Source organism: Ascaphus truei, chromosome 7, assembly GCF_040206685.1.
Source record: "Ascaphus truei isolate aAscTru1 chromosome 7, aAscTru1.hap1, whole genome shotgun sequence".
NCBI lineage: Eukaryota > Metazoa > Chordata > Amphibia > Anura > Ascaphidae > Ascaphus > Ascaphus truei.
This window is the reverse complement of record NC_134489.1, coordinates 110,190,693-110,214,674: the sequence shown is the minus strand read 5'-3', so window position 1 is coordinate 110,214,674 and position 23,982 is coordinate 110,190,693. Positions and strand designations below refer to the sequence as shown.

Sequence of the window (23,982 nt, the reverse complement as noted above, 5' to 3'; positions counted from 1 at the left end):
CACACCAAGCAGGAGATCCCACACCAAGCAGGAGATCCCACACCAAGCAGGAGATCCCACACCAAGCAGGAGATCCCACACCAAGCAGGAGATCCTACACCAAGCAGGAGATCCTACACCAAGCAGGAGATCCTACACCAAGCAGGAGATCCCACACCAAGCAGGAGATCCCACACCAAGCAGGAGATCCCACACCAAGCAGGAGATCCCACACCAAGCAGGAGATCCCACACCAAGCAGGAGATCCCACACCAAGCAGGAGATCCCACACCAAGCAGGAGATCCTACACCAAGCAGGAGATCCCACACCAAGCAGGAGATCCCACACCATGCAGGAGATCCCACATCAAGCAGGAGATCCCACACCATGCAGGAGATCCCACACCATGCAGGAGATCCCACACCATGCAGGAGACCCCACACCATGCAGGAGATCCCACACAATGCAGGAGATCCCACACCATGCAGGAGATCCCACACCATGCAGGAGATCCTACACCATGCAGGCGATCCCACACCATGCAGGAGATCCCACACCAAGCAGGAGATCCCACACCATGCAGGCGATCCCACACCATGCAGGAGATCCCACACCATGCAGAAGATCCTACACCATGCAAGAGATCCTACACCATGCAGGAGATCCTACACCATGCAGGAGATCCCACACCATGCAGGAGATCCCACACCCTGCAGGAGATCCCACACCCTGCAGGAGATCCCACACCATGCAGGAGATCCTACACCATGCAAGAGATCCTACACCATGCAGGAGATCCCACACCATGCAGGAGATCCTACACCATGCAGGAGATGCCGTTCACAGCTGCACTCAGTATAATGCGTTTCCCTGTGTACTATACAAAGCCTCTGTGTAGCCCGAGGTCACCCTGCAGCTGTGCAATCCGTACAGACAGGACGCCAATTTAGTGCATCATTCACACACCATTAGCTACAGCCGTGCACCATTCGGATCCCTCCGGCCCCCCGGAAACTCATGCAACACACATGGGAGGTACCGTACAGCAAAAGCACTCACCCTTCCAACACCTTCCCTACCATTTCTAACATTTGCTTTGCAAGCTAAACTTTCCGTGCCAGAATGCCCGGGTCGTGTGCAGTGTCAGATTCCCGTTAGGCCCGAGCCTGGGGCGGCGGCGGCCCAAATGTCCCATCTGCATTTGTCGCCCTGTCGGCCTTTCGGACCTAACGGGAAGAGACTTACTTAGCTGTCCCCGCCGCCTCCGTTCTGCCGCCCTGCTTCTCCTTCAAAACCATGCGCCAAATGACGCCGCGGAACGTCACAAACGACAAATTACATCACGCGTCGCGTTACCATGGTAACGTGACGCTGTGCGACGTCAGGTTAGTGACGTCCGCGGCGTCATCTGACGCTGGATTCTGAAGGGGAAGCAGAGCGGCAGAACGGAGGCGAGTGCCTAAGGGCGGCGGATTTGGACATCCGCCGCAGGTCATGTGATTATCTGCGCAGCGATCACATCAAAAGGAGAACCATCAGTCTGTCAATAACAAAGTATTAGTGTTACTCTGCGACGCTTCGCTCCGTCACACTTACACCACACTTCACCGGACAGGTGAGGGGCAGAAAGGCCGGACAGCAAGGGGTTAAGCCAAGAAGGGGACAGAATGGGAGCTTTTAACAACTTCTATATATGAGCAAAAAAGGCGGCATGACATGTAGTGGGATCAGCAAGGGCCCCACAGTCACACCGCAGGGACACCGCAGTCACACCGCAGGGACACCGCAGTCACACAACAGGGACACCGCAGTCACACCGCAGGGACACCGCAGGGACACCGCAGTCACACCGCAGGGACACCGCAGTCACACCGCAGGGACACCGCAGTCACACCGCAGTCACACCGCAGGGACACCGCAGGGACACCGCAGTCACACCGCAGGGACACCGCAGTCACACCGCAGGGACACCGCAGTCACACCGCAGGGACACCGCAGTCACACCGCAGGGACACCGCAGTCACACCGCAGGGACACCGCAGGGACACCGCAGTCACACCGCAGGGACACCGCAGGGACACCGCAGGGACACCGCAGTCACACCGCAGGGACACCGCAGTCACACCGCAGGGACACCGCAGGGACACCGCAGGGACTCAGACAACCCTACACTGCCAGGGGGCCTGCAACGCATCGCAGGGTAACACACACGGGGCTCTCATTAACTGCTTAATAAACTCATCAAATAGAGAAAGCTGCAGCAATGCCAATGTGACACTGGTTAGGGGGTCGTTAGGAGGCAGCTCCTGTGCATCCTCAGCGGGGGCCATTTTTAAGAGCCCGTGTAAATACAGCCTTACGAAAAGATTTCTGCAGAACAGAAAACCCTGGCGCGGTTTCATGATAAGCTCTCGTGCTGATGCAGGAATCAGTGACAGATCTGTCTGCAAAGCGCTGCAGGCCCCCTGCCGGCACAGAAGGGGTTAAATAAAGGACTTGGATAGAAATGAAAGTCAGAGGAACTTCTAATAGTAAAGAAGAAAGGAAGCGGGTTTCTGGGAGACGGCCTGGGCTTGAAGATCAGATAACAGCGTCCCAATCCCGGCCAGTCCCCCCGGGGTCAGACAGCTGCAATACAAGTGCTCTTCCACCGAGCCACTCATTCAGCCACCTGTGCTTCAGCAGGAATATCATAAAAACCTGACCTGTTGGTGGCCCTTGGGGACTGGAGTTGGCCGCCCCTGCCCGTGTTTCTCCTTAGTGATCTCCATGGCTCGCTCAGCGCCCGCCCGCTCACTCTCTCGCACACATGGCCGGGGGTAAGGGCACAGATGGCTTCCCTGGGTTCGTGTTCTGTCACCGGCAGCACAGAGAGGGACCGGCTGCTGTCACTGTGAGGAATTAGGTTCCCTTCTGCTGAGCGCTGATCTCCAGCGCTCTGTGTCACATATCCTCCCGCGTCACCTCCTCCCGCGTCGCCTCCTCCCGCGCTCTGTGTCACATATCCTCCCGCGTCGCCTTCTCCTCTTAATGAGGCCCCGGGTAGGTATCTGACTCAGGGGTGCAGAACGTTTCGGACCTGCACCCCCCTGCCTGGCAGCCCCAGCGCTTGCGCCCCTTCCCCCCGTCCTTGGACCCGGCGTCAAATGGCAATGCGGGTCATGTGACGTCATCCCGCAGCATCATTTGACGCACGTTTCCATGGTGACACGTCGCTGAAGAGCCGTCTGGGAGCAGTTAAGAGAAGTTACAGAGACCTCACGCCTCCCCCGGCATTTAATTTCAATTGGGGAAGAGCGTGGGACCTCTGTAGCCGCCCCACCCCCTAGAAAATCTTGCTCCCCCCTGGGGGGCGCGTCCCCCAGTTTGCGCACCCCTACGCTAGACTACTGATTCAGAATAATCCCTAGGGGTCCGTGAGGCATCTCCAATGGGTTACCCCCAAAACCATCGGTATTGGGGGACCTTCGACAGTGTAGCGGGGGCCTGAGCCCGTTTGGGGACTGCGCACTTAGTAAGGCCCCAAACTGCCGCTTTGTGTGGGGGGTATAGCTGTCAATTACAGCAGGAGCTTCCCACAATGCTTTGCATCCACAGAAGCAAGGCATTGTGGGACGTGACTTTGGAAGCTCCCGCAGTGAGTTATCCCCCCCATGCTGCCTGCACACACTGAAGGGCAGTTGGGGGGATTATTAAGCGCGGGTTCCCCCTAGAGCTCAGGACACTATACTGCCTGGGATCGGTCACACACGTCCTGTTAGGAAATAAAATGAATTAACTACGGAAGGTGTTCGGGGGCAAATATTTCCCCGCAGGGGAGCACAGGGGGATGAAGGTTGGGAACCACTGCAGTACACCGACACATTTAAAGTTTCAAAACTCGGACCCCTAAAAGTCACTCCTTTCTGTTACTGGATCTTGTCACACATGAGATACTTTGCACACACGGGGCAGTGTCAGAGCGAGCGCTGTCTTTACCTCGGCACGCTGGCCAGATACGTCACCAGCCGGCGAAGGTCCTCCTGCCGTATCCTGTCGTGATTGCTGCGTGCCGGGAAGGTCAGGATGGGGCCCCCTCTCTTATCCCGCCCCCCTGCAAAGAAAGGAACAGGAGAAATTCAGGCAGGAAGCACGGACCGGATACCGCGACTCACATTGCCAGCGCCGCGACTCACACTGCCAGCGCCGCGACTCACGCTGCCTGCGCCGCGACTCACGCTGCCAGCGCCGCGACTCACGCTGCCCGCGCCGCGACTCACGCTGCCCGCGCCGCGACTCACGCTTCCAGCGCCGCGACTCACGCTGCCAGCGCCGCGACTCACGCTGCCTGCGCCGCGACTCACGCTGCCAGCGCCGCGACTCACGCTGCCAGCGCCGCGACTCACACTGACTGCGCCGCGACTCACACTGCCAGCGCCGCGACTCACACTGCCTGCGCCGCGACTCACACTGCCAGCGCCGCGACTCACACTGCCAGCGCCGCGACTCACACTGCCTGCGCCGCGACTCACACTGCCAGCGCCGCGATTCACGCTGCCTGCGCCGCGACTCACGCTGCCTGCGCCGCGACTTACGCTGCCAGCGCCGCGATTCACGCTGCCTGCGCCGCGACTCACGCTGCCAGCGCCGCGACTCACACTGCCAGCGCCGCGACTCACACTGCCTGCGCCGCGACTCACACTGCCAGCGCCGCGACTCACACTGCCAGCGCCGCGACTCACACTGCCAGCGCCGCGACTCACACTGCCTGCGCCGCGACTCACACTGCCTGCGCCGCGACTCACACTGCCAGCGCCGCGAATCACACTGCCTGCGCCGCGACTCACACTGCCTGCGCCGCGACTCACACTGCCTGCGCCGCGACTCACACTGCCTGCGCCGCGACTCACACTGCCTGCGCCGCGACTCACACTGCCAGCGCCGCGATTCACACTGCCTGCGCCGCGACTCACACTGCCAGCGCCGCGACTCACACTGCCAGCGCCGCGACTCACACTGCCTGCGCCGCGACTCACACTGCCAGCGCCGCGACTCACTCTGCCTGCGCCGCGACTCACACTGCCAGCGCCGCGATTCACACTGCCTGCGCCGCGACTCACACTGCCTGCGCCGCGACTCACACTGCCTGCGCCGCGACTCACACTGCCTGCGCCGCGACTCACACTGCCTGCGCCGCGACTCACACTGCCAGCGCCGCGACTCACACTGCCAGCGCCGCGACTCACACTGCCAGCGCCGCGACTCACACTGCCAGCGCCGCGACTCACACTGCCTGCGCCGCGACTCACACTGCCTGCGCCGCGACTCACACTGCCTGCGCCGCGACTCACACTGCCTGCGCCGCGACTCACACTGCCAGCGCCGCGACTCACACTGCCCGCGCCGCGACTCACACTGCCCGCGCCGCGACTCACACTGCCCGCGCCGCGACTCACACTGCCCGCGCCGCGACTCACACTGCCCGCGCCGCGACTCACACTGCCCGCGCCGCGACTCACACTGCCCGCGCCGCGACTCACACTGCCCGCGCCGCGACTCACACTGCCCGCGCCGCGACTCACACTGCCCGCGCCGCGACTAACACTGCCCGCGCCGCGACTCACACTGCCCGCGCCGCGACTCACACTGCCCGCGCCGCGACTCACACTGCCAGCGCCGCGACTCCCACTGCCTGCGCCGCGACTCCCACTGCCAGCGCCGCGACTCACACTGCCAGCGCCGCGACTCACACTGCCTGCGCCGCGACTCACACTGCCAGCGCTGCACCGCGACTCACACTGCCCGCGCCGCGACTCACACTGCCAGCGCTGCACCGCGACTCACACTGCCCGCGCCGCGACTCACGCTGCCTGCGCCGCGACTCACGCTGCCTGCGCCGCGACTCAAACTGCCTGCGCCGCGACTCACACTGCCAGCGCCGCGACTCACACTGCCTGCGCCGCGACTCACACTGACTGCGCCGCGACTCCCACTGCCTGCGCCGCGACTCACACTGCCAGCGCCGCGACTCACACTGCCAGCGCCGCGACTCACACTGCCTGCGCCGCGACTCACACTGCCAGCGCCGCGATTCACGCTGCCTGCGCCGCGACTCACGCTGCCTGCGCCGCGACTTACGCTGCCAGCGCCGCGATTCACGCTGCCTGCGCCGCGACTCACGCTGCCTGCGCCGCGACTCACACTGCCAGCGCCGCGACTCACACTGCCAGCGCCGCGACTCACACTGCCTGCGCCGCGACTCACACTGCCAGCGCCGCGACTCACACTGCCAGCGCCGCGACTCACACTGCCAGCGCCGCGACTCACACTGCCTGCGCCGCGACTCACACTGCCTGCGCCGCGACTCACACTGCCAGCGCCGCGAATCACACTGCCTGCGCCGCGACTCACACTGCCTGCGCCGCGACTCACACTGCCTGCGCCGCGACTCACACTGCCTGCGCCGCGACTCACACTGCCTGCGCCGCGACTCACACTGCCAGCGCCGCGATTCACACTGCCTGCGCCGCGACTCACACTGCCAGCGCAGCGACTCACACTGCCAGCGCCGCGACTCACACTGCCTGCGCCGCGACTCACACTGCCAGCGCCGCGACTCACTCTGCCTGCGCCGCGACTCACACTGCCAGCGCCGCGATTCACACTGCCTGCGCCGCGACTCACACTGCCTGCGCCGCGACTCACACTGCCTGCGCCGCGACTCACACTGCCTGCGCCGCGACTCACACTGCCTGCGCCGCGACTCACACTGCCTGCGCCGCGACTCACACTGCCAGCGCCGCGACTCACACTGCCAGCGCCGCGACTCACACTGCCAGCGCCGCGACTCACACTGCCTGCGCCGCGACTCACACTGCCTGCGCCGCGACTCACACTGCCTGCGCCGCGACTCACACTGCCAGCGCCGCGACTCACACTGCCCGCGCCGCGACTCACACTGCCCGCGCCGCGACTCACACTGCCCGCGCCGCGACTCACACTACCCGCGCCGCGACTCACACTGCCCGCGCCGCGACTCACACTGCCCGCGGCGCGACTCACACTGCCCGCGCCGCGACTCACACTGCCCGCGCCGCGACTCACACTGCCCGCGCCGCGACTAACACTGCCCGCGCCGCGACTCACACTGCCCGCGCCGCGACTCACACTGCCCGCGCCGCGACTCACACTGCCAGCGCCGCGACTCCCACTGCCTGCGCCGCGACTCCCACTGCCAGCGCCGCGACTCACACTGCCAGCGCCGCGACTCACACTGCCTGCGCCGCGACTCACACTGCCAGCGCTGCACCGCGACTCACACTGCCCGCGCCGCGACTCACACTGCCAGCGCTGCACCGCGACTCACACTGCCCGCGCCGCGACTCACGCTGCCTGCGCCGCGACTCACGCTGCCTGCGCCGCGACTCAAACTGCCTGCGCCGCGACTCACACTGCCAGCGCCGCGACTCACACTGCCAGCGCCGCGACTCACACTGCCTGCGCCGCGACTCACACTGACTGCGCCGCGACTCCCACTGCCTGCGCCGCGACTCACACTGCCAGCGCCGCGACTCCCACTGCCTGCGCCGCGATTCCCACTGCCTGCGCCGTGACTCCCACTGCCCGCGCCGCGACTCACACTGCCCGCGCCGCGACTCACACTGCCCGCGCCGCGACTCACGCTGCCCGCGCCGCGACTCACGCTGCCAGCGCCGCGACTCACGCTGCCTGCGCCGCGACTCACGCTGCCCGCGCCGCGACTCACGCTGCCCGCGCCGCGACTCACGCTGCCCGCGCCGCGACTCACGCTGCCCGCGCCGCGACTCACGCTGCCCGCGCCGCGACTCACGCTGCCCGCGCCGCGACTCACGCTGCCCGCGCCGCGACTCACGCTGCCCGCGCCGCGACTCACGCTGCCCGCGCCGCGACTCACGCTGCCCGCGCCGCGACTCACGCTGCCCGCGCCGCGACTCACGCTGCCCGCGCCGCGACTCACGCTGCCCGCGCCGCGACTCACGCTGCCCGCGCCGCGACTCACGCTGCCCGCGCCGCGACTCACGCTGCCCGCGCCGCGACTCACGCTGCCCGCGCCGCGACTCACACTGCCCGCGCCGCGACTCACACTGCCCGCGCCGCGACTCCCACTGACTGCTAGGTACAAGTTCTGCGCATGCGTGCAGAATTAATTCCGTGCATCTGAGAGACGAATCAGAGATCTATCCGGTGCCACCTCTGCCACATGCCACATGTCAGTTCTGGGGATAGCTCTATAGCTTCCTATAAAACCCCCAATTTATTAGCATACAAATGCCCAAGTGGCTGAGCAGGAATAATATTCCCCGCGTCACTGCGCGTTAGTGCGTCGCTGGCAGCACGTGTGGGAATAATTCAGCACTCACTAAAATATCTGTCATTCCTAACCCTCAGTCGGACCCTGTAACTGATAAGTAACATAATGGTATAAATATTAAAGCCCCCATGATCTGTCCGAGAATCAGGTCCAGATACCGGTGAGACACGTGTTCTGCACAGCGTATCGGGTCCAGATACCGGTGAGACACGTGTTCTGCACAGCGTATCGGGTCCAGATACTAGTGGGACACGGGTTCTGCACAGCGTATCGGGTCCAGATACCGGTGGGACACGGGTTCTGCACAGCGTATCGGGTCCAGATACTGGTGGGACACGTGTTCTGCACAGCGTATCGGGTCCAGATACCGGTGGGACACGGGTTCTGCACAGCGTATCGGGTCCAGATACTGGTGGGACACGTGTTCTGCACAGAGTATCGGGTCCAGATACCGGTGGGACACGGGTTCTGCACAGCGTATCGGGTCCAGATACTGGTGGGACACGGGTTCTGCACAGCGTACCAGCACAGACCTATTTACTAACACGTATTGCAGCCACAATCACAAAAATGCCTCTCTATAGTATGTAATATCTGTTTCCTAATGTGAAATATTGTATTGTATTGTATGTCTTTATTTATATAGCGCCATTAATGTACATAGCGCTTCACAGTAGTAATACATGGGGTAATCAAATAAATAACAGATAATATAAATAACAGATCATGGGAATAAGTGCTTTAGACATAAAAGTAACATTAAGGAAGAGGAGTCCCTGCCCCGAGGAGCTTACAGTCTAATTGGTAGGTAGGGAGAACATACAGAGACAGTAGGAGGGAGTTCTGGTAAGTGCGTCTGCAGGGGGCCAAGCTTATGTATCATGTGTTCAGAATATCCACAGTGCTATTCATATGCTTCTTTAAGCAAGTGTGTCTTAAGGTGGGTCTTAAAGGTCGATAGAGAGGGTGCTAGTCGGGTACTGAGGGGAAGGGCATTCCAGAGGTGTGGGGCAGTCAGTGAGACAGGTTTAAGGCGGGAGAGGGCTTTAGATACAAAGAGGGTAGAAAGAAGACATCCTTGAGAAGAACGCTGGAGTCTGGATGGTGCATAACGAGAAATTAGGGATGAGATGTAAGGAGGGGCAGAAGAATGTAAAGCTTTAAAAGTGAGGAGAAGAATGGAGTGTGAGATGCGGGATTTGATCGGAAGCCAGGAGAGGGATTTCAGGAGGGGAGATGCTGAGACAGATCTAGGAAAGAGCAGAGTGATTCTGGCAGCAGCGTTTAGGATAGATTGTAGGGGAGACAGGTGAGAGGCAGGAAAGCCGGACAGCTGGAGGTTACAGTAATCAAGACGGGAGAGAATGAGGGCCTGAGTCAGAGTTTTAGCAGTCGAGCAACAGAGGAAAGGGCGTATCTTAGTTATATTGCGGAGGAAAAAGCAACAGGTTTTAGAAATGTTTTGAATGTGAGGGGCGAATGTGAGAGAGGAGTCGAGTGTGACCCCTAGGCAGCGTGCTTGGGCTACTGGGTGAATGATTGTAGTTCCAACAGTAATGTGGAAGGAGGTAGTAGGGCCAGGTTTTGGAGGAAGTATGAGGAGCTCTGTTTTAGCCATGTTGAGTTTAAGGTGGCGAGGGCCATCCAGGATGATATAGCAGAGAGACATTCAGAAACTTTGGTTTGTACAGCAGGTGTAAGGTCGGGTGTTGAAAAGTATATTTGTGTGTCGTCGGCATAGAGGTGATAATTAAACCCAAAAGATGTTATTAGGTCACCTAGAGAGAGTGTGTACAGAGAAAAGAGAAGAGGTCCCAGGACAGAGCCCTGGGGTACCCCCACAGAGAGATCAAAGAGGAGGAGGAGGTGTTAGCAGAAGAGACACTGAAAGTACAATGGGAGAGGTAGGATGAGATCCAGGATAGAGCTTTGTTCCGAATACCAAGAGTATGGAGAATGTGGAGGAGAAGAGGGTGGTCCACGGTGTCAAATGCTGCAGACAGGTCGAGTAATATGAGCAGAGTGTAATGACCTCTGTCTTTGGCAGCAATGAGGTCGTCAGTTATTTTAGTGAGGGCTGTTTCCATGGAGTGAGCAGTGCGGAAGCCAGATTGTAGAGGGTCTAGAAGAGAATAGGTGTTGAGAAAATGGAGCAAGTGAGAGAATACAAGATGTTCAAGGAGTTTTGAGGCAAAAGGCAGGAGGGAGACAGGTCGATAGTTAGAAAGACATGTAGGGTCAAGCTTGCTGTTTTTGAGTAATGGTATGACTGTTGCATGTTTGAAGGAGGATGGAAAGGTTCCAGAGCAGAGGGAGGAGTTAAAAATGTGTGTGAGCGTAAAGATTATAGTAGGAGCAAGCGGTTTTAGGAGATGGGAGGGAATGGGGTCAAGAGGGCAAGTGGTAGAGGGAGAAGAGGCGATCAACAGCGACACATCCTCCTCTGAGACAGTGGAAAAAGAGTCAAGGAAGGCAGGAGGAGAGTTAGGAAGAGGTGTAGGATGGGAGGAAGAAACAGAGGGGATGTTCTGCCGTATGGATTCCACCTTTTCCTTAAAATAGTCAGCAAAGTCCTGAGCGGAGATGGAGGAAGGAGAGGCAGCTGAGGGTGGTTTGAGTAGAGTATCAAAGGCAGAGAACAGTTGGCGTGGGATAGACTTGTGCATGTTGATTAGTCAAGAAAAGTAGGCTTGTTTAGCTTGCGAGAGGGCAGAGTTGAAACAGGATAGCATAAATTTGCAGTGAAGGAAGTCTGCGAGAGTGTGAGATTTCCTCCAGAGACGTTCAGAGGAACGAGTGGAGGAATGCAGCATGCGCGTGTGGGAATTTAGCCAGGGTCTAGGGTTAGAAGGGCGAGTGTGGCAGAGAAAGTGGGGCATGTAGATCAAGAGAGGAGGACAAGACAGAGTTGTAGTTCCTGACCAGGTTGTCGGGGTCTGTAGCAGAGCTGAGAGAGGAGAGTGAGGAGTGTAAAGTGGACTCAAAGTCAGGTAAGTGAATAGAGCGCAGGTTTCTGCAGAACCGGGGGGTAGATGGAGGTGGAGAAGGGGAGAAGCGAGATAGAGATAATGAGATGAGGTGATGGTCAGAGAGAGGAAAAGGGGAAATGGAGAAATTGGAGAGAGAGAAGTTTTTAGTGAAAACCAGGTCTAAGTAGTGGCCATCCTTGTGGGTGCTGGCTGCAGTGCACTGTTGAAGGCCAAAAGAAGAGGTTAGAGAAAGAAAGCGGGAAGCCCAAGGGAGAGAGGGGTCATCAATGTGGCAATTGAAGTCCCCAAGGAGAAGAACAGGGGAGTCTGAGGAGAGAAAGAAAGAGAGCCAGGATTCAAAGTGAGAGAGAAAGGCAGAGGGGGGATGAGTAGAGGTAGATGGGCGATAGATGACCGCCACATGGACAGGGAGAGGAGAGAAGATCTGGACAGTGTGAGCCTCAAAGGAGGGAAAAGCAAGAGATGGAGGAATAGGAACGGTTCGGTAACAGCAGAGAGAGGAGAGCAGGAGCCCCACGCCTCCGCCCCTGCCATCAGGGCGCATAGTGTGGGAGAAGGAAAGGCCACCATAGGAGAGGGCAGCTTCCAGAGCAGAGTCAGACTGAGTGAGCCAGGTCTTAGTTATGGCAAATAGGAGCAGAGAGTGAGAGAGAAAGAAATCATGCAGAGAGGAACTTGTTAGAAAGGGAGTGAGCATTCCAAAGAGCACAGGAGAACTGGAGAGAGGGAGAGAGGAGGGAGGGTGGCAGGGGCTGGGTATGAGGTTGGAGGGGTTGACACCAGAGGGAGTAGAGTTTGCATTTGGCAGGCGAGGACGAGCGCATGTATGAATAAGGCAGGGACTAGGATTGGGAGAGATATCCCCAGAAGCAAGGAGGAGAAGCATGGATAGAAAGAGGATGTGTGAGGATGATTTGTAGGGGTGTGTTTTAGTGCAGGGGATATAGCTGTGTGGTGTGAGAGGACGCAGGTAAGAAAGGAGTTCATGTGAACAGAGAAGTGGTGAAGGAAGGAGAGATGGAGATATATGAATAGAGTTTGAGACACTGAGGCTGGTAAAAAGAAGTGCATCATTTGAGAAGAAGTGAAGTCACAGCAAATATAAATGGTAAAGGCGGCATCACAGCAGTAATGATGCAGTCTGGTATCGATGATATCCTCCTTTCCAGCGTAGTTCAAATGCAGGAATCAGGGCCAGATGGGGTGTTCACTTCTTCACTTCTTTTGAACTTCCTTTTAAACTTCAGTTGTTCAGTAGAGTTGTTCAGTAGTCCTTCCACTTATAATGGGCCACTTGGATATGGGCTGCAGGCAGACTAGCTGTTCTGACTTGGTTTATATGGGCCTAAAAAGTCACCTGACAGTGTGGTTCTGTCTGCTTAATTAGCACATCTGAGGCACATTCAAACAGATGGTTTTCTACACAGTGTGTTCCCTGCCTAGGTGTCAAATCTTAATTCAATTAACAGTTGAAGCAGACAGGATTCAGATATGGAATATTACCTTTACAACGTAATGTTGTAAAGGTGCTACTAATGTGGGACCCAGCAAGTGTACAGTACCGCCAAACCCAACACGTGTACAGTACCGCCAAACCCAACAAGTGTACAGTACCTGAATAGGGGTTTGAAATGGGTTAGACACAATGGGGAACTAGATGGGAAAAACCCCACTGTCCCTGAGAGTATCCACCAGCGCTCTAAATTAATACAATTGGTAAAGTCCATCAGACTATCTATGTGCCTCTGTTCCTGCGGTCTATCACAGTACCGAAGTGCCTTAAAACAACTGTATTGTTGTAAGTGTTTTTAACCGTTTTTTCTTGTGGATAAATTAGACTATACTACTCTATGGGCCTTGCGCTTTTTTTCTTTTTAAGTGTACAGTACCGCCAAAGCCAACAAGTGTACAGTACCTCCAAACCCAACAAGTGTACAGTACCGCCAAACCCAACAAGTGTACAGTACCGCCAAACCCAACAAGTGTACAGTACCTCCAAACCCAGCAAGTGTACAGTACCTCCAAACCCAGCAAGTGTACAGTACCTCCAAACCCAACAAGTGTACAGTACCTCCAAACCCAGCAAGTGTACAGTACCTCCAAACCCAACAAGTGTACAGTACCTCCAAACCCAACAAGTGTACAGTACCTCCAAACCCAACAAGTGTACAGTACCTCCAAACCCAACAAGTGTACAGTACCGCCAAACCCAACAAGTGTACAGTACCTCCAAACCCAACAAGTGTACAGTACCGCCAAACGCAACAAGTGTACAGTACCTCCAAACCCAGCAAGTGTACAGTACCTCCAAACCCAACAAGTGTACAGTACCTCCAAACCCAACAAGTGTACAGTACCTCCAAACCCAACAAGTGTACAGTACCTCCAAACCCAACAAGTGTACAGTACCGCCAAACCCAACAAGTGTACAGTACCTCCAAACCCAACAAGTGTACAGTACCGCCAAACCCAACAAGTGTACAGTACAGCCAAACCCAACAAGTGTACAGTACCTCCAAACCCAACAAGTGTACAGTACCTCCAAACCCAGCAAGTGTACAGTACCTCCAAACCCAAGTGTACAGTACCGCCAAACCCAACAAGTGTACAGTACCGCCAAACCCAACAAGTGTACAGTACCTCCAAACCCAACAAGTGTACAGTACCTCCAAACCCAACAAGTGTACAGTACCGCCAAACCCAACAAGTGTACAGTACCGCCAAACCCAACAAGTGTACAGTACCGCCAAACCCAACAAGTGTACAGTACCGCCAAACCCAACAAGTGTACAGTACCGCCAAACCCAACAAGTGTACAGTACCTCCAAACCCAACAAGTGTACAGTACCTCCAAAACCAGCAAGTGTACAGTACCTCCAAACCCAACAAGTGTACAGTACCTCCAAACCCAACAAGTGTACAGTACCGCCAAACCCAACAAGTGTACAGTACCGCCAAACCCAACAAGTGTACAGTACCGCCAAACCCAACAAGTGTACAGTACCTCCAAACCCAACAAGTGTACAGTACCGCCAAACCCAACAAGTGTACAGTACCTCCAAACCCAACAAGTGTACAGTACCTCCAAACCCAGCAAGTGTACAGTACCTCCAAACCCAACACGTGTACAGTACCTCCAAACCCAACAAGTGTACAGTACCTCCAAACCCAACACGTATACAGTACCTCCAAACCCAACAAGTGTACAGTACCGCCAAACCCAACAAGTGTACAGTACCTCCAAACCCAACAAGTGTACAGTACCTCCAAACCCAGCAAGTGTACAGTACCTCCAAACCCAACAAGTGTACAGTACCTCCAAACCCAACAAGTGTACAGTACCTCCAAACCCAACAAGTGTACAGTACCTCCAAACCCAACAAGTGTACAGTACCTCCAAACCCAACACGTGTACAGTACCTCCAAACCCAGCAAGTGTACAGTACCTCCAAAGCCAACAAGTGTACAGTACCGCCAAACCCAACAAGTGTACAGTACCTCCAAACCCAACAAGTGTACAGTACCTCCAAACCCAACACGTGTACAGTACCTCCAAACCCAGCAAGTGTACAGTACCTCCAAACCCAGCAAGTGTACAGTACCTCCAAACCCAACAAGTGTACAGTACCTCCAAACCCAACAAGTGTACAGTACCTCCAAACCCAACACGTGTACAGTACCTCCAAACACAAGTGATACGGTTACACTGCACATGTGATACGGTTACACTGCACATGTGATACGGTTACACTGCACATGTGATACGGTTACATTGTACATGTGATACGGTTACACTGTACAGGTGATACGGTTACACTACATGTGATACGGTAACACTGTACATACGATACGGTTACATTGTACATACGACACGATTACACTGTACATATGATACGGTTACACTGTACATGTGATACGGTTACACGTACATGTGATACGGTTACATTGTACATGTGATACGGTTACACTGTACATGTGATACGGTTACACTGCATATACGATGCGGTTACACGTACATACGATGCGGTTACACGTACATACGATGTGGTTACATGGTACATGTGATACGGTTACACTGTACATGTGATATGGTTACACTGTACATGTGATACGATTACACTGTACATGTGATATGGTTACACATACATACGATGCGGTTACACGCACATACGATGCGGTTACACGCACATATGATGTGGTTACATTGTACATGTGATACGGTTACACTGTACATGTGATACAGTTAGACTGCACATGCGATACAGTTACACGTACATACGATGCGGTTACACGTACATACGATGTGGTTACATTGATACGGTTACACTGCACATGTGATACGTTTACATTGTACATGTGATATGTTACACTGTACATGTGATACGGTTACACGGTGCATGTTTTACGGTTACACTGTACATGTGATACGGTTACACTGTACATGTGATACGGTTACACTGTACATGTGATATGGTTACACTGCACATGTGATATGGTTACACTGCACGTGATACGATTACACTGTACATGTGATACGGTTACACGTACATACGATACGGTTACACTGTACATGTGATACGGTTACACTGTACATGTGATACGGTTACACTGTACATGTGATACGATTACACTGTACATGTGATACGGTTACACTGTACATGTGATACGGTTACACTGTACATGTGATACGGTTACACTGCACATGTGATACGGTTACACTGTACATGTGATACGGTTACACTGCACATGTGATACGGTTACACTGTACATGTGATACGGTTACACGTACATACGATGCGGTTACATTGTTTTGAACACATAATAGTGGGCAGGAGACGTTGGGTAACAATGGGATTTAGGGCTGCACAGATATACCTCCAAAAACCCAAATCAGTAGGATTTGCGGGTTTTTTTTGGGAATAAAAATAGCATTTGAAAGGGAAAGTTCTGACTTATCCACTAAGGCCCACGGGATGCTGATACTTGTGAGATGCCCGGACAATCAGTGACAGTATGTCTGGGAGTGAGGGACATCAATGTATCAATTTGTACATCGTTACCATTATATTTCCCCTTTAATTGCATGAAAAATCTATAAACTATAAATCAAAGGAAACAAATATTTAGTTATTGTATCTCCAGGCTGACCTTTCGGTGGCACTTAGTACAATGAGAAAACTCACCGCGTGGAGATAATTACATATTTATTTCTGGTGATTTATAGTTTGTCCAAATCCTCATGGTTGCTGTACTATTTTCCCTTTTACGGGGCAGGGCGAGGCTGGGGGTACCCACAATATACCAAGGTTTCCTGCATGGCCAAGCTGTGCCTCATTGTAATCTACAACCAACAATTTAAGGATGTCAGGACTGTAAGCTCGTTGGGGCAGGGACTCCTTTCCCTAATGTTACTTTTATGCCTGAAGCGCTTATTCCCATTACGTGTTATATTATTATGCCCCGTGTATTACTGCTGTGACACGCTATATGGATGTGGACGGCACAATATAAAGATATACATACATAATATATATATATATATATATATATATGTTTTAATGTGTGGGTGCTGCCGTCCCCAGCACGACTCCAGGTTGTCTGGAGGGTCTGTGTCTCTTCACACATTCCTGATTCCTGCCTCCTCCCGACTCTGTAGTTATATCTTACTATATATTTCTGAAAGCATTGTATGTATGTATGTTTCCCTGGTGTGTTCCCTGTCCCTAGCGGCAATCTCATTGGTCCCTTGGCCCGCCCGCCCGCCCCCGCACACCTCTCATTGGCCTCACACACTCACACCACTGCTTCAGGCCCCCTTGGCCCGCCCCCGCACATCTCTCATTGGCCTCACACACTCACACCACTGCTTCAGGCCCCCTTGCAGCTCACCTTCCCCCCTCCCGGTGGCCGTCACTCTCCCCCATCACCCGGACCGCAGCTCACCTTCCCCCCCCGGACAGGCCCCTCACCTTCCCCCCTCCCGGTGGCCGTCACTCCCTGCCCCTTCCCTGCTGCACGTTTCCCGGTGGCTTCCGCTCACAGGTGCAGAGAGGGGGCGCGTGCGCAGCACTCCCCGGACGGGAGGAGGGAGAGCAGAGAAGGGCCAGGCGCGCGACAATCGGAGGAGCGCGGGAGAGAGGAGCGGTGCTGTGAGTCCTGGCAGAGGTGAGGGGGCTTTGTGTGTGCGTGGGGAGAGGGGGGGGACAGTGTGTGTGGGACACCGTGTGTGTGTGGGGGAGGGGGGGGACAGTGTGTGTGTGTGTGTGTGGGGGAGGGGGGGACAGTGTGTGTGTGGGGGAGGGGGGACAGTGTGTGTGTGAGGGGGGGACAGTGTGTGGGGGGGGACAGTGTGTGGGGGAGGGGGGACAGTGTGTGTGTGTGTGTGTGTGTGTGTGTGTGTGTGAGGGGGGGAACAGTGTGTATGTGTGGGGGGGGCAGTGTGTGTGGTGGAGGGGGGGGGGGCAGTGTGTGTGTGTGTGTGTGAGGGGGGGACAGTGTGTGGGGGAGGGGGGACAGTGTGTGTGTGAGGGGGGGACAGTGTGTGTCTGGGGGGGGACAGTGTGACTCCCGGGCAACGTCGGGTCTCTCAGCTAGTATATTATAAGAACAGTTGCCACTTATCCTTCCTTTGGCAATCTCCACACATAACTAGAAACAACATATGTTTAAGGTGGGAAGGGGCTTTAGATACAAAAGGGGGTAGAGAGAAGACATCCTTGAGCAGAACGCAAGAGTCGGGCAGGTGCATAGCGAGAAATTAGGGCTGAGATGTAAGGAGGGGCAGAGGAGGGTATAGCGAGAAATTAGGGCTGAGATGTAAGGAGGGGCAGAGGAGTGTACAGTGAGATATTAAGGTGAGATGTAAGGAGGAGCAGAGGAGGGTATAGTGAGATATTAGGGCTGAGATGTAAGGAGGAGCAGAGGAGGGTACAGTGAGATATTAGGGCTGAGATGTAAGGAGGAGCAGAGGAGGGTATAGTGAGATATTAGGGTGAGATGTAAGGAGGGGCAGAGGAGGGTATAGTGAGATATTAGGGCTGAGATGTAAGGAGGAGCAGAGGAGGGTACAGTGAGATATTAGGGCTGAGATGTAAGGAGGAGCAGAGGAGGGTATAGCGAGATATTAGGGTGAGATGTAAGGAGGGGCAGAGGAGGGTATAGTGAGATATTAGGGCTGAGATGTAAGGAGGAGCAGAGGAGGGTACAGTGAGATATTAGGGCTGAGATGTAAGGAGGAGCAGAGGAGGGTATAGTGAGATATTAGGGTGAGATGTAAGGAGGGGCAGAGGAGGGTATAATGAGATATTAGGGTGAGAGGTATGGAGGGGCAGAGGAGGGTATAGTGAGATATTAGGGTGAGATGTAAGGAGGGGCAGAGGAGGGTATAGTGATATATTAGGGCTGAGATGTAAGGAGGAGCAGAGGAGGGTATAGTGAGATATTAGGGTGAGATGTAAGGAGGGGCAGAGGAGGGTATAGTGAGATATTAGGGCTGAGATGTAAGGAGGAGCAGAGGAGGGTACAGTGAGATATTAGGGCTGAGATGTAAGGAGGAGCAGAGGAGGGTATAGCGAGATATTAGGGTGAGATGTAAGGAGGGGCAGAGGAGGGTATAGTGAGATATTAGGGCTGAGATGTAAGGAGGAGCAGAGGAGGGTACAGTGAGATATTAGGGCTGAGATGTAAGGAGGAGCAGAGGAGGGTATAGTGAGATATTAGGGTGAGATGTAAGGAGGGGCAGAGGAGGGTATAATGAGATATTAGGGTGAGAGGTATGGAGGGGCAGAGGAGGGTATAGTGAGATATTAGGGTGAGATGTAAGGAGGGGCAGAGGAGGGTATAGTGATATATTAGGGCTGAGATGTAAGGAGGAGCAGAGGAGGGTATAGTGAGATATTAGGGTGAGATGTAAGGAGGGGCAGAGGAGGGTATAGTGAGATATTAGGGCTGAGATGTAAGGAGGAGCAGAGGAGGGTATAGTGAGATATTAGGGCTGAGATGTAAGGAGGGGCAGAGGAGGGAACAGTGAGATATTAGGGCTGAGATGTAAGGAGGAGCAGAGGAGGGTATAGTGAGATATTAGGGCTGAGATGTAAGGAGGGGCAGAGGAGGGTATAGTGAGATATTAGGGTGAGATGTAAGGAGGGGCAGAGGGGGGTATAGAGAGATATTAGGGTGAGATGTAAGGAGGGGCAAAGGAGGGTATAGCGAGAAATTAGGGCTGAGATGTAAGGAGGGGCAGAGGAGGGTATAGCGAGAAATTAGGGCTGAGATGTAAGGAGGGGCAGAGGAGGGTATAGTGAGATATTAGGGCTGAGATGTAAGGAGGAGCAGAGGAGGGTATAGTGATATATTAGGGCTGAGATGTAAGGAGGAGCAGAGGAGGGTATAGTGAGATATTAGGGCTGAGATGTAAGGAGGAGCAGAGGAGGGTATAGTGAGATATTAGGGCTGAGATGTAAGGAGGGGCAGAGGAGGGAACAGTGAGATATTAGGGCTGAGATGTAAGGAGGGGCAGAGGAAGGTACAGCCGTAAAAGAGAAGAGCATTTTGTAAGTAATATGGGATTGGGTGCAGGAAAAGGGAATGTCGTGTTATCAGTTATCAATAATAATAATATTAACAACAGTGCTTAGTATTAAGGACACGTTGCTGAATCACCCACATCGGGATATTTACAGTAGATGCAGAGCAACAAGCAAGAGTTTTTTTTTCTTGCATCCACAACAATGAAAATAAAAAAAGTTATTTAACTAACCGCGCTTCACTTCTGCGCACACACAATCCCTTTTCTATTTTTAGAACCTTTCTTGGTTTGCTATTTTTAGCATCTTTTGGCCGTGTGCCAGTTCTCAAAACATTTAAATGCCCCAGGAAAGCAGCTTTCTTCCTCTCTTACAGAGTGGTTTTTACGGTTGTTAGTTCCACGCGTAGTCAGCCAAAAACATTTTTTTATACCTCTTCTTACCCACCATGCTATCCTTTTCCCTGCAGTCAGTAAAAGACAATGAAGTCTGACTAGGGAAGTGGGGACTTTTTATCAATGTCTCCTGGTTACAAAATACAAAACAAGTGGAGTACCTCAGGGATCGGTGCTGGGACCCCTGCTTTGTAACCTGTTTATTAATGACCTTGAGTTTGGCATCGAGAGCAAAGTCTCCATCTTTGCTGATGATACTAAATTGTGTAAGGTAATAGAATCAGAGCAGGATGTCATTTCTCTTCAGAAGGACTTGGATGAGGTTTAATACAGATAAATGTAAGGTTATGCATTTGGGAAACAAGAATAAAAACAGACGATTTACAAATGAAATGGGGATATATTGGGGGAATCCTTGATGGAGAAGGATTTAGGAGTGCTGGTAGACAGCAGGCTTAGCAATAGTGCCCAAAGTCATGCAGTAGCTGCAAAGGCAAACAAGATCTTATCTTGCATTAAATTAAATGGGGAATGGATGGAAGGGGAGAAAGCATAACTATGCCTCTCTATAAATCATTAGTAAGACCTCACCTTGAATTTGGAGTAAAGTTTTGGGCACCAATCCATAAAAAATAAATTATGGAACTAGGAAAAGTACTGAAAATAGCCATCAAATTAATGAAGGGGATGGAAAATCTGACTTATGAGGAGAGGCTAGCTAAATTAGATTTGTTTACATTAGAAAAGAGGCGTCTGAGAGGGAGTATGATAACTATAGTATATACAAATATATTCACGGTCAATACAAAGAGCTGTCAAATGAACTGTTCATCCCACGGGCAGTACAAAGGACTCGGGCCATCCCTTAAGGCTGGAGGAAAGGAGATTTCACCAGAAACAAAGGAAAGGGATCTTTTCAGTGAGGGCAGTTACAGTGCGGGATTCATTACCCATGGAGACTGAGAGGGCAGATACTGTACAATAGATTTCTTCAAAAATGGTTGCGCATCTTTTAGAAAGGAAAGGTATTTATTTATTTATCAAATGTTTTACCAGGAAGTAATACAGTGAGAGTTACCTCTGGTTTTCAAGTATGTCCTAAACATAGAGTTATGATGACAAATAATCCATGGTTACAAATACAGTTACATAAGGGAACAGGGTATACATTATATACAATACATTGCATGCACAGTTAGAGATAATATATATTATGGGCGTATGTAACAGTTACAGACCAGATTAAAATGTGAGACAGCCTTAGTTATGAAAGAACTTAGACTGGTGGCGGCTGTGAGAGTCTCCGGTAGGTTGTTCCAGTTTTGGGGGGCACGGTAAGAGGAGGAGCGGCCAGGATACTTTGCTGAACAAAACTGCATTTTGAATTGTAGAGGGTATCAAGTTTGCTAAGGTGGGTTTGAGGAGCCGAGCCGTACACTATGTCCCCATAGTCGATAATTGGCATTAGCATCTGCTGTGCGATACGCTTTCAGACCAGCAGACTCAGGGAGGATTTGTTCCTGTAAAGTACCCCTAGTTTGGCATAGGTTTTGGTTGTCAGGGTATCAATGTGCACCCCGAATGTTAAGTGGGAGTCAAACCATATGCCCAAGTATTTAAAACTAGTAACAGGAGTTAGGGTGGTGTTAGCTTTGGTTCTGATCTGGAGCTCAGTCGCTGGAAGACTTGAGTGTTTAAAAACAGTTTGTTTTGGGAAATCCAATTTTCAAGTCTCAAAAAGTCAGACTGAAGTATGTGTTGAAGGTCGGAGAGGCTATGGCTGTGTGCATACAGGATTGTGTCATCTGCATACATGTGTATTGAGGCTTCCTGACAAGCTGTGGGAAGATCATTGATGAACGCTGAGAAGAGTAGGGGCCCCAGAACAGAGCCTTGCGGGACACCACAGGTGAGGGAGAAGGAGTGGCCCAGTGAGTAAAGACACTGACTGGCACTAAGAATTTGAACTGAAGGGAGCCTAGTTCAATTCCCGGTGTCAGCTTCAAGTCACTATCTCCCTGTGCCTCACGGGGCAGGGACCTGTGCCTGCAAAATGTCTCTGTAAAGCGCTACGTAAAACTAGCAGCACTATACACGAACATGCTATTATTATTATTATTGTTATTTTATCCAAGGGGTTGGAGTTAGAGCCGGAGATGGACACATGTTGGGATCTACCTGATAGGTAGGACTGAAACCAGTTTAAAGCATGTTTCCCTATTCCAGAGCTCTGGAGTTTGTTAAGCAGGATAGCATGATCAACAGTATCAAAAGCCTTTGCAAAATCTAGGAATACTGCACCAGTGAGTTGTCCCCGTTCCTTTCCACACTGGATTTCATTGCAAACTTTTAGGAGAGTAGTTACCGTGGAGTGTTTGGGCCGAAAGCCAGATTGGAATTGGCTAGGGAAATTTGTCTTGGTATAGTAATCGCTTAATTGGGAATGGACACATTTTTCCATGACTTTGGATAGAATTGGGAGAAGTGAGATTGGTCTGTAGTTTGAGACAGTGTTTTTGTCCCCACTTTTGAAGATTGGGATAACTCTGGCAGTTTTCCAGGTCTTAGGGATATGGCCTGCAGACAGGATAGAGTTGATTAGGGAAGCAAGCGTTTTGGCAATGGCTGGGGCACCGGGTCTTAGGGCACTTAGGTCTTAGGAACTTAGATTGCAGTAAGTCAGGTCCACATTAGCTGCTTAGTTTTAATTTGAGGAGCACTTGTGTAATATACAGCGATATACCAAATAAGTAAACATGGGAAGGATGTTGATCCAGGGAGTAATCGGATTGCCATTATTGGAGTCAGGGAGGAATTTATTTTCCCCTTTATGAGATATCATTGGACAATGTGTCACTGGAGTTTTTGTTTGCCTTCCTCTGGATCAATATACTGTAAATACAAATATAAGATAAGTACAATATCTGTTGTCTAAATTTGACATAGGTTGAACTCGATGGACATGTGTAACCCTGTTCAATTAATCCGGCGCCTAAAAAAATGTCCAAATATGAAATGATGGAATGTGACCATACATTATTGTCCAGTCTGGATGATCCGGGAACCTTCAGATGTATCCCTGGGACGGTCTCAAAAGCAGAGCTGAGAGTTCAATCACTTCCGCATTGCGCACGCAGCCGAATCTAACCGCGAGGAGAACGCAGGAGGCAGCAGAACGTCTACACGTACGGCGTCTGTGTGAGTGCCATGTAGGGACATCACTGAAAGCCGACTGAAGCCAGCTTCATTGGATAGAGACAATCCTGAATGCTTTTTGGAGTCCGGCTTGTCGTAGGTAGGATTCTTTTCTCATTGGATGAGCAATAACAGTGTCATCACCTCCCTGTGATCTAGTCATATGTTCTTTTAAATTATTTTATTAAATTAGTTTTCTATCTTATCATTAGGTGTTGTCTAGTTCAGGGGTGCTCAAAATTCTTGAGCTGCGCCCCCTTGCCCGGCAGCCGCAGCGTTCGCGCCCCCCTGTCCAAGAACTCGGCATCAAATGACGTCGCGGGTCATGTGACGTCACGTTACCCCACCGTGTCATTTGACGCCGCGTTGCCATGGCGACGCATCATCGAAGACCCGGCAGAGAGCAGGTGAGTTGCAGAGGCCTCACGCCACCCCCGGCATTTAATTTAATTGCCGTGGGGAAGAGCGCAGGGCCCATGTAACCGCCGCGCCCCCCCTAGAAATTCCCTGGTCTATTTGATTTGTAAGTTTGTTAATTTGGTGTAGTTAGTGTGTCAGTGTTAGTGTG

The 23,982-nt window shown here is 53.0% G+C and overlaps 1 protein-coding gene across 1 annotated transcript in view; it reads right to left on the bottom strand.

Moving 5' to 3' along the window:
* Positions 1-23,982, bottom strand: part of LOC142499873 (kalirin-like) — a 376,918-nt gene that overhangs the window by 129,972 nt on the left and 222,964 nt on the right. The window contains 1 exon segment of the mRNA XM_075609896.1: positions 3,959-4,073. Within this exon segment, the coding sequence (XP_075466011.1) occupies positions 3,959-4,073 (115 nt within the window).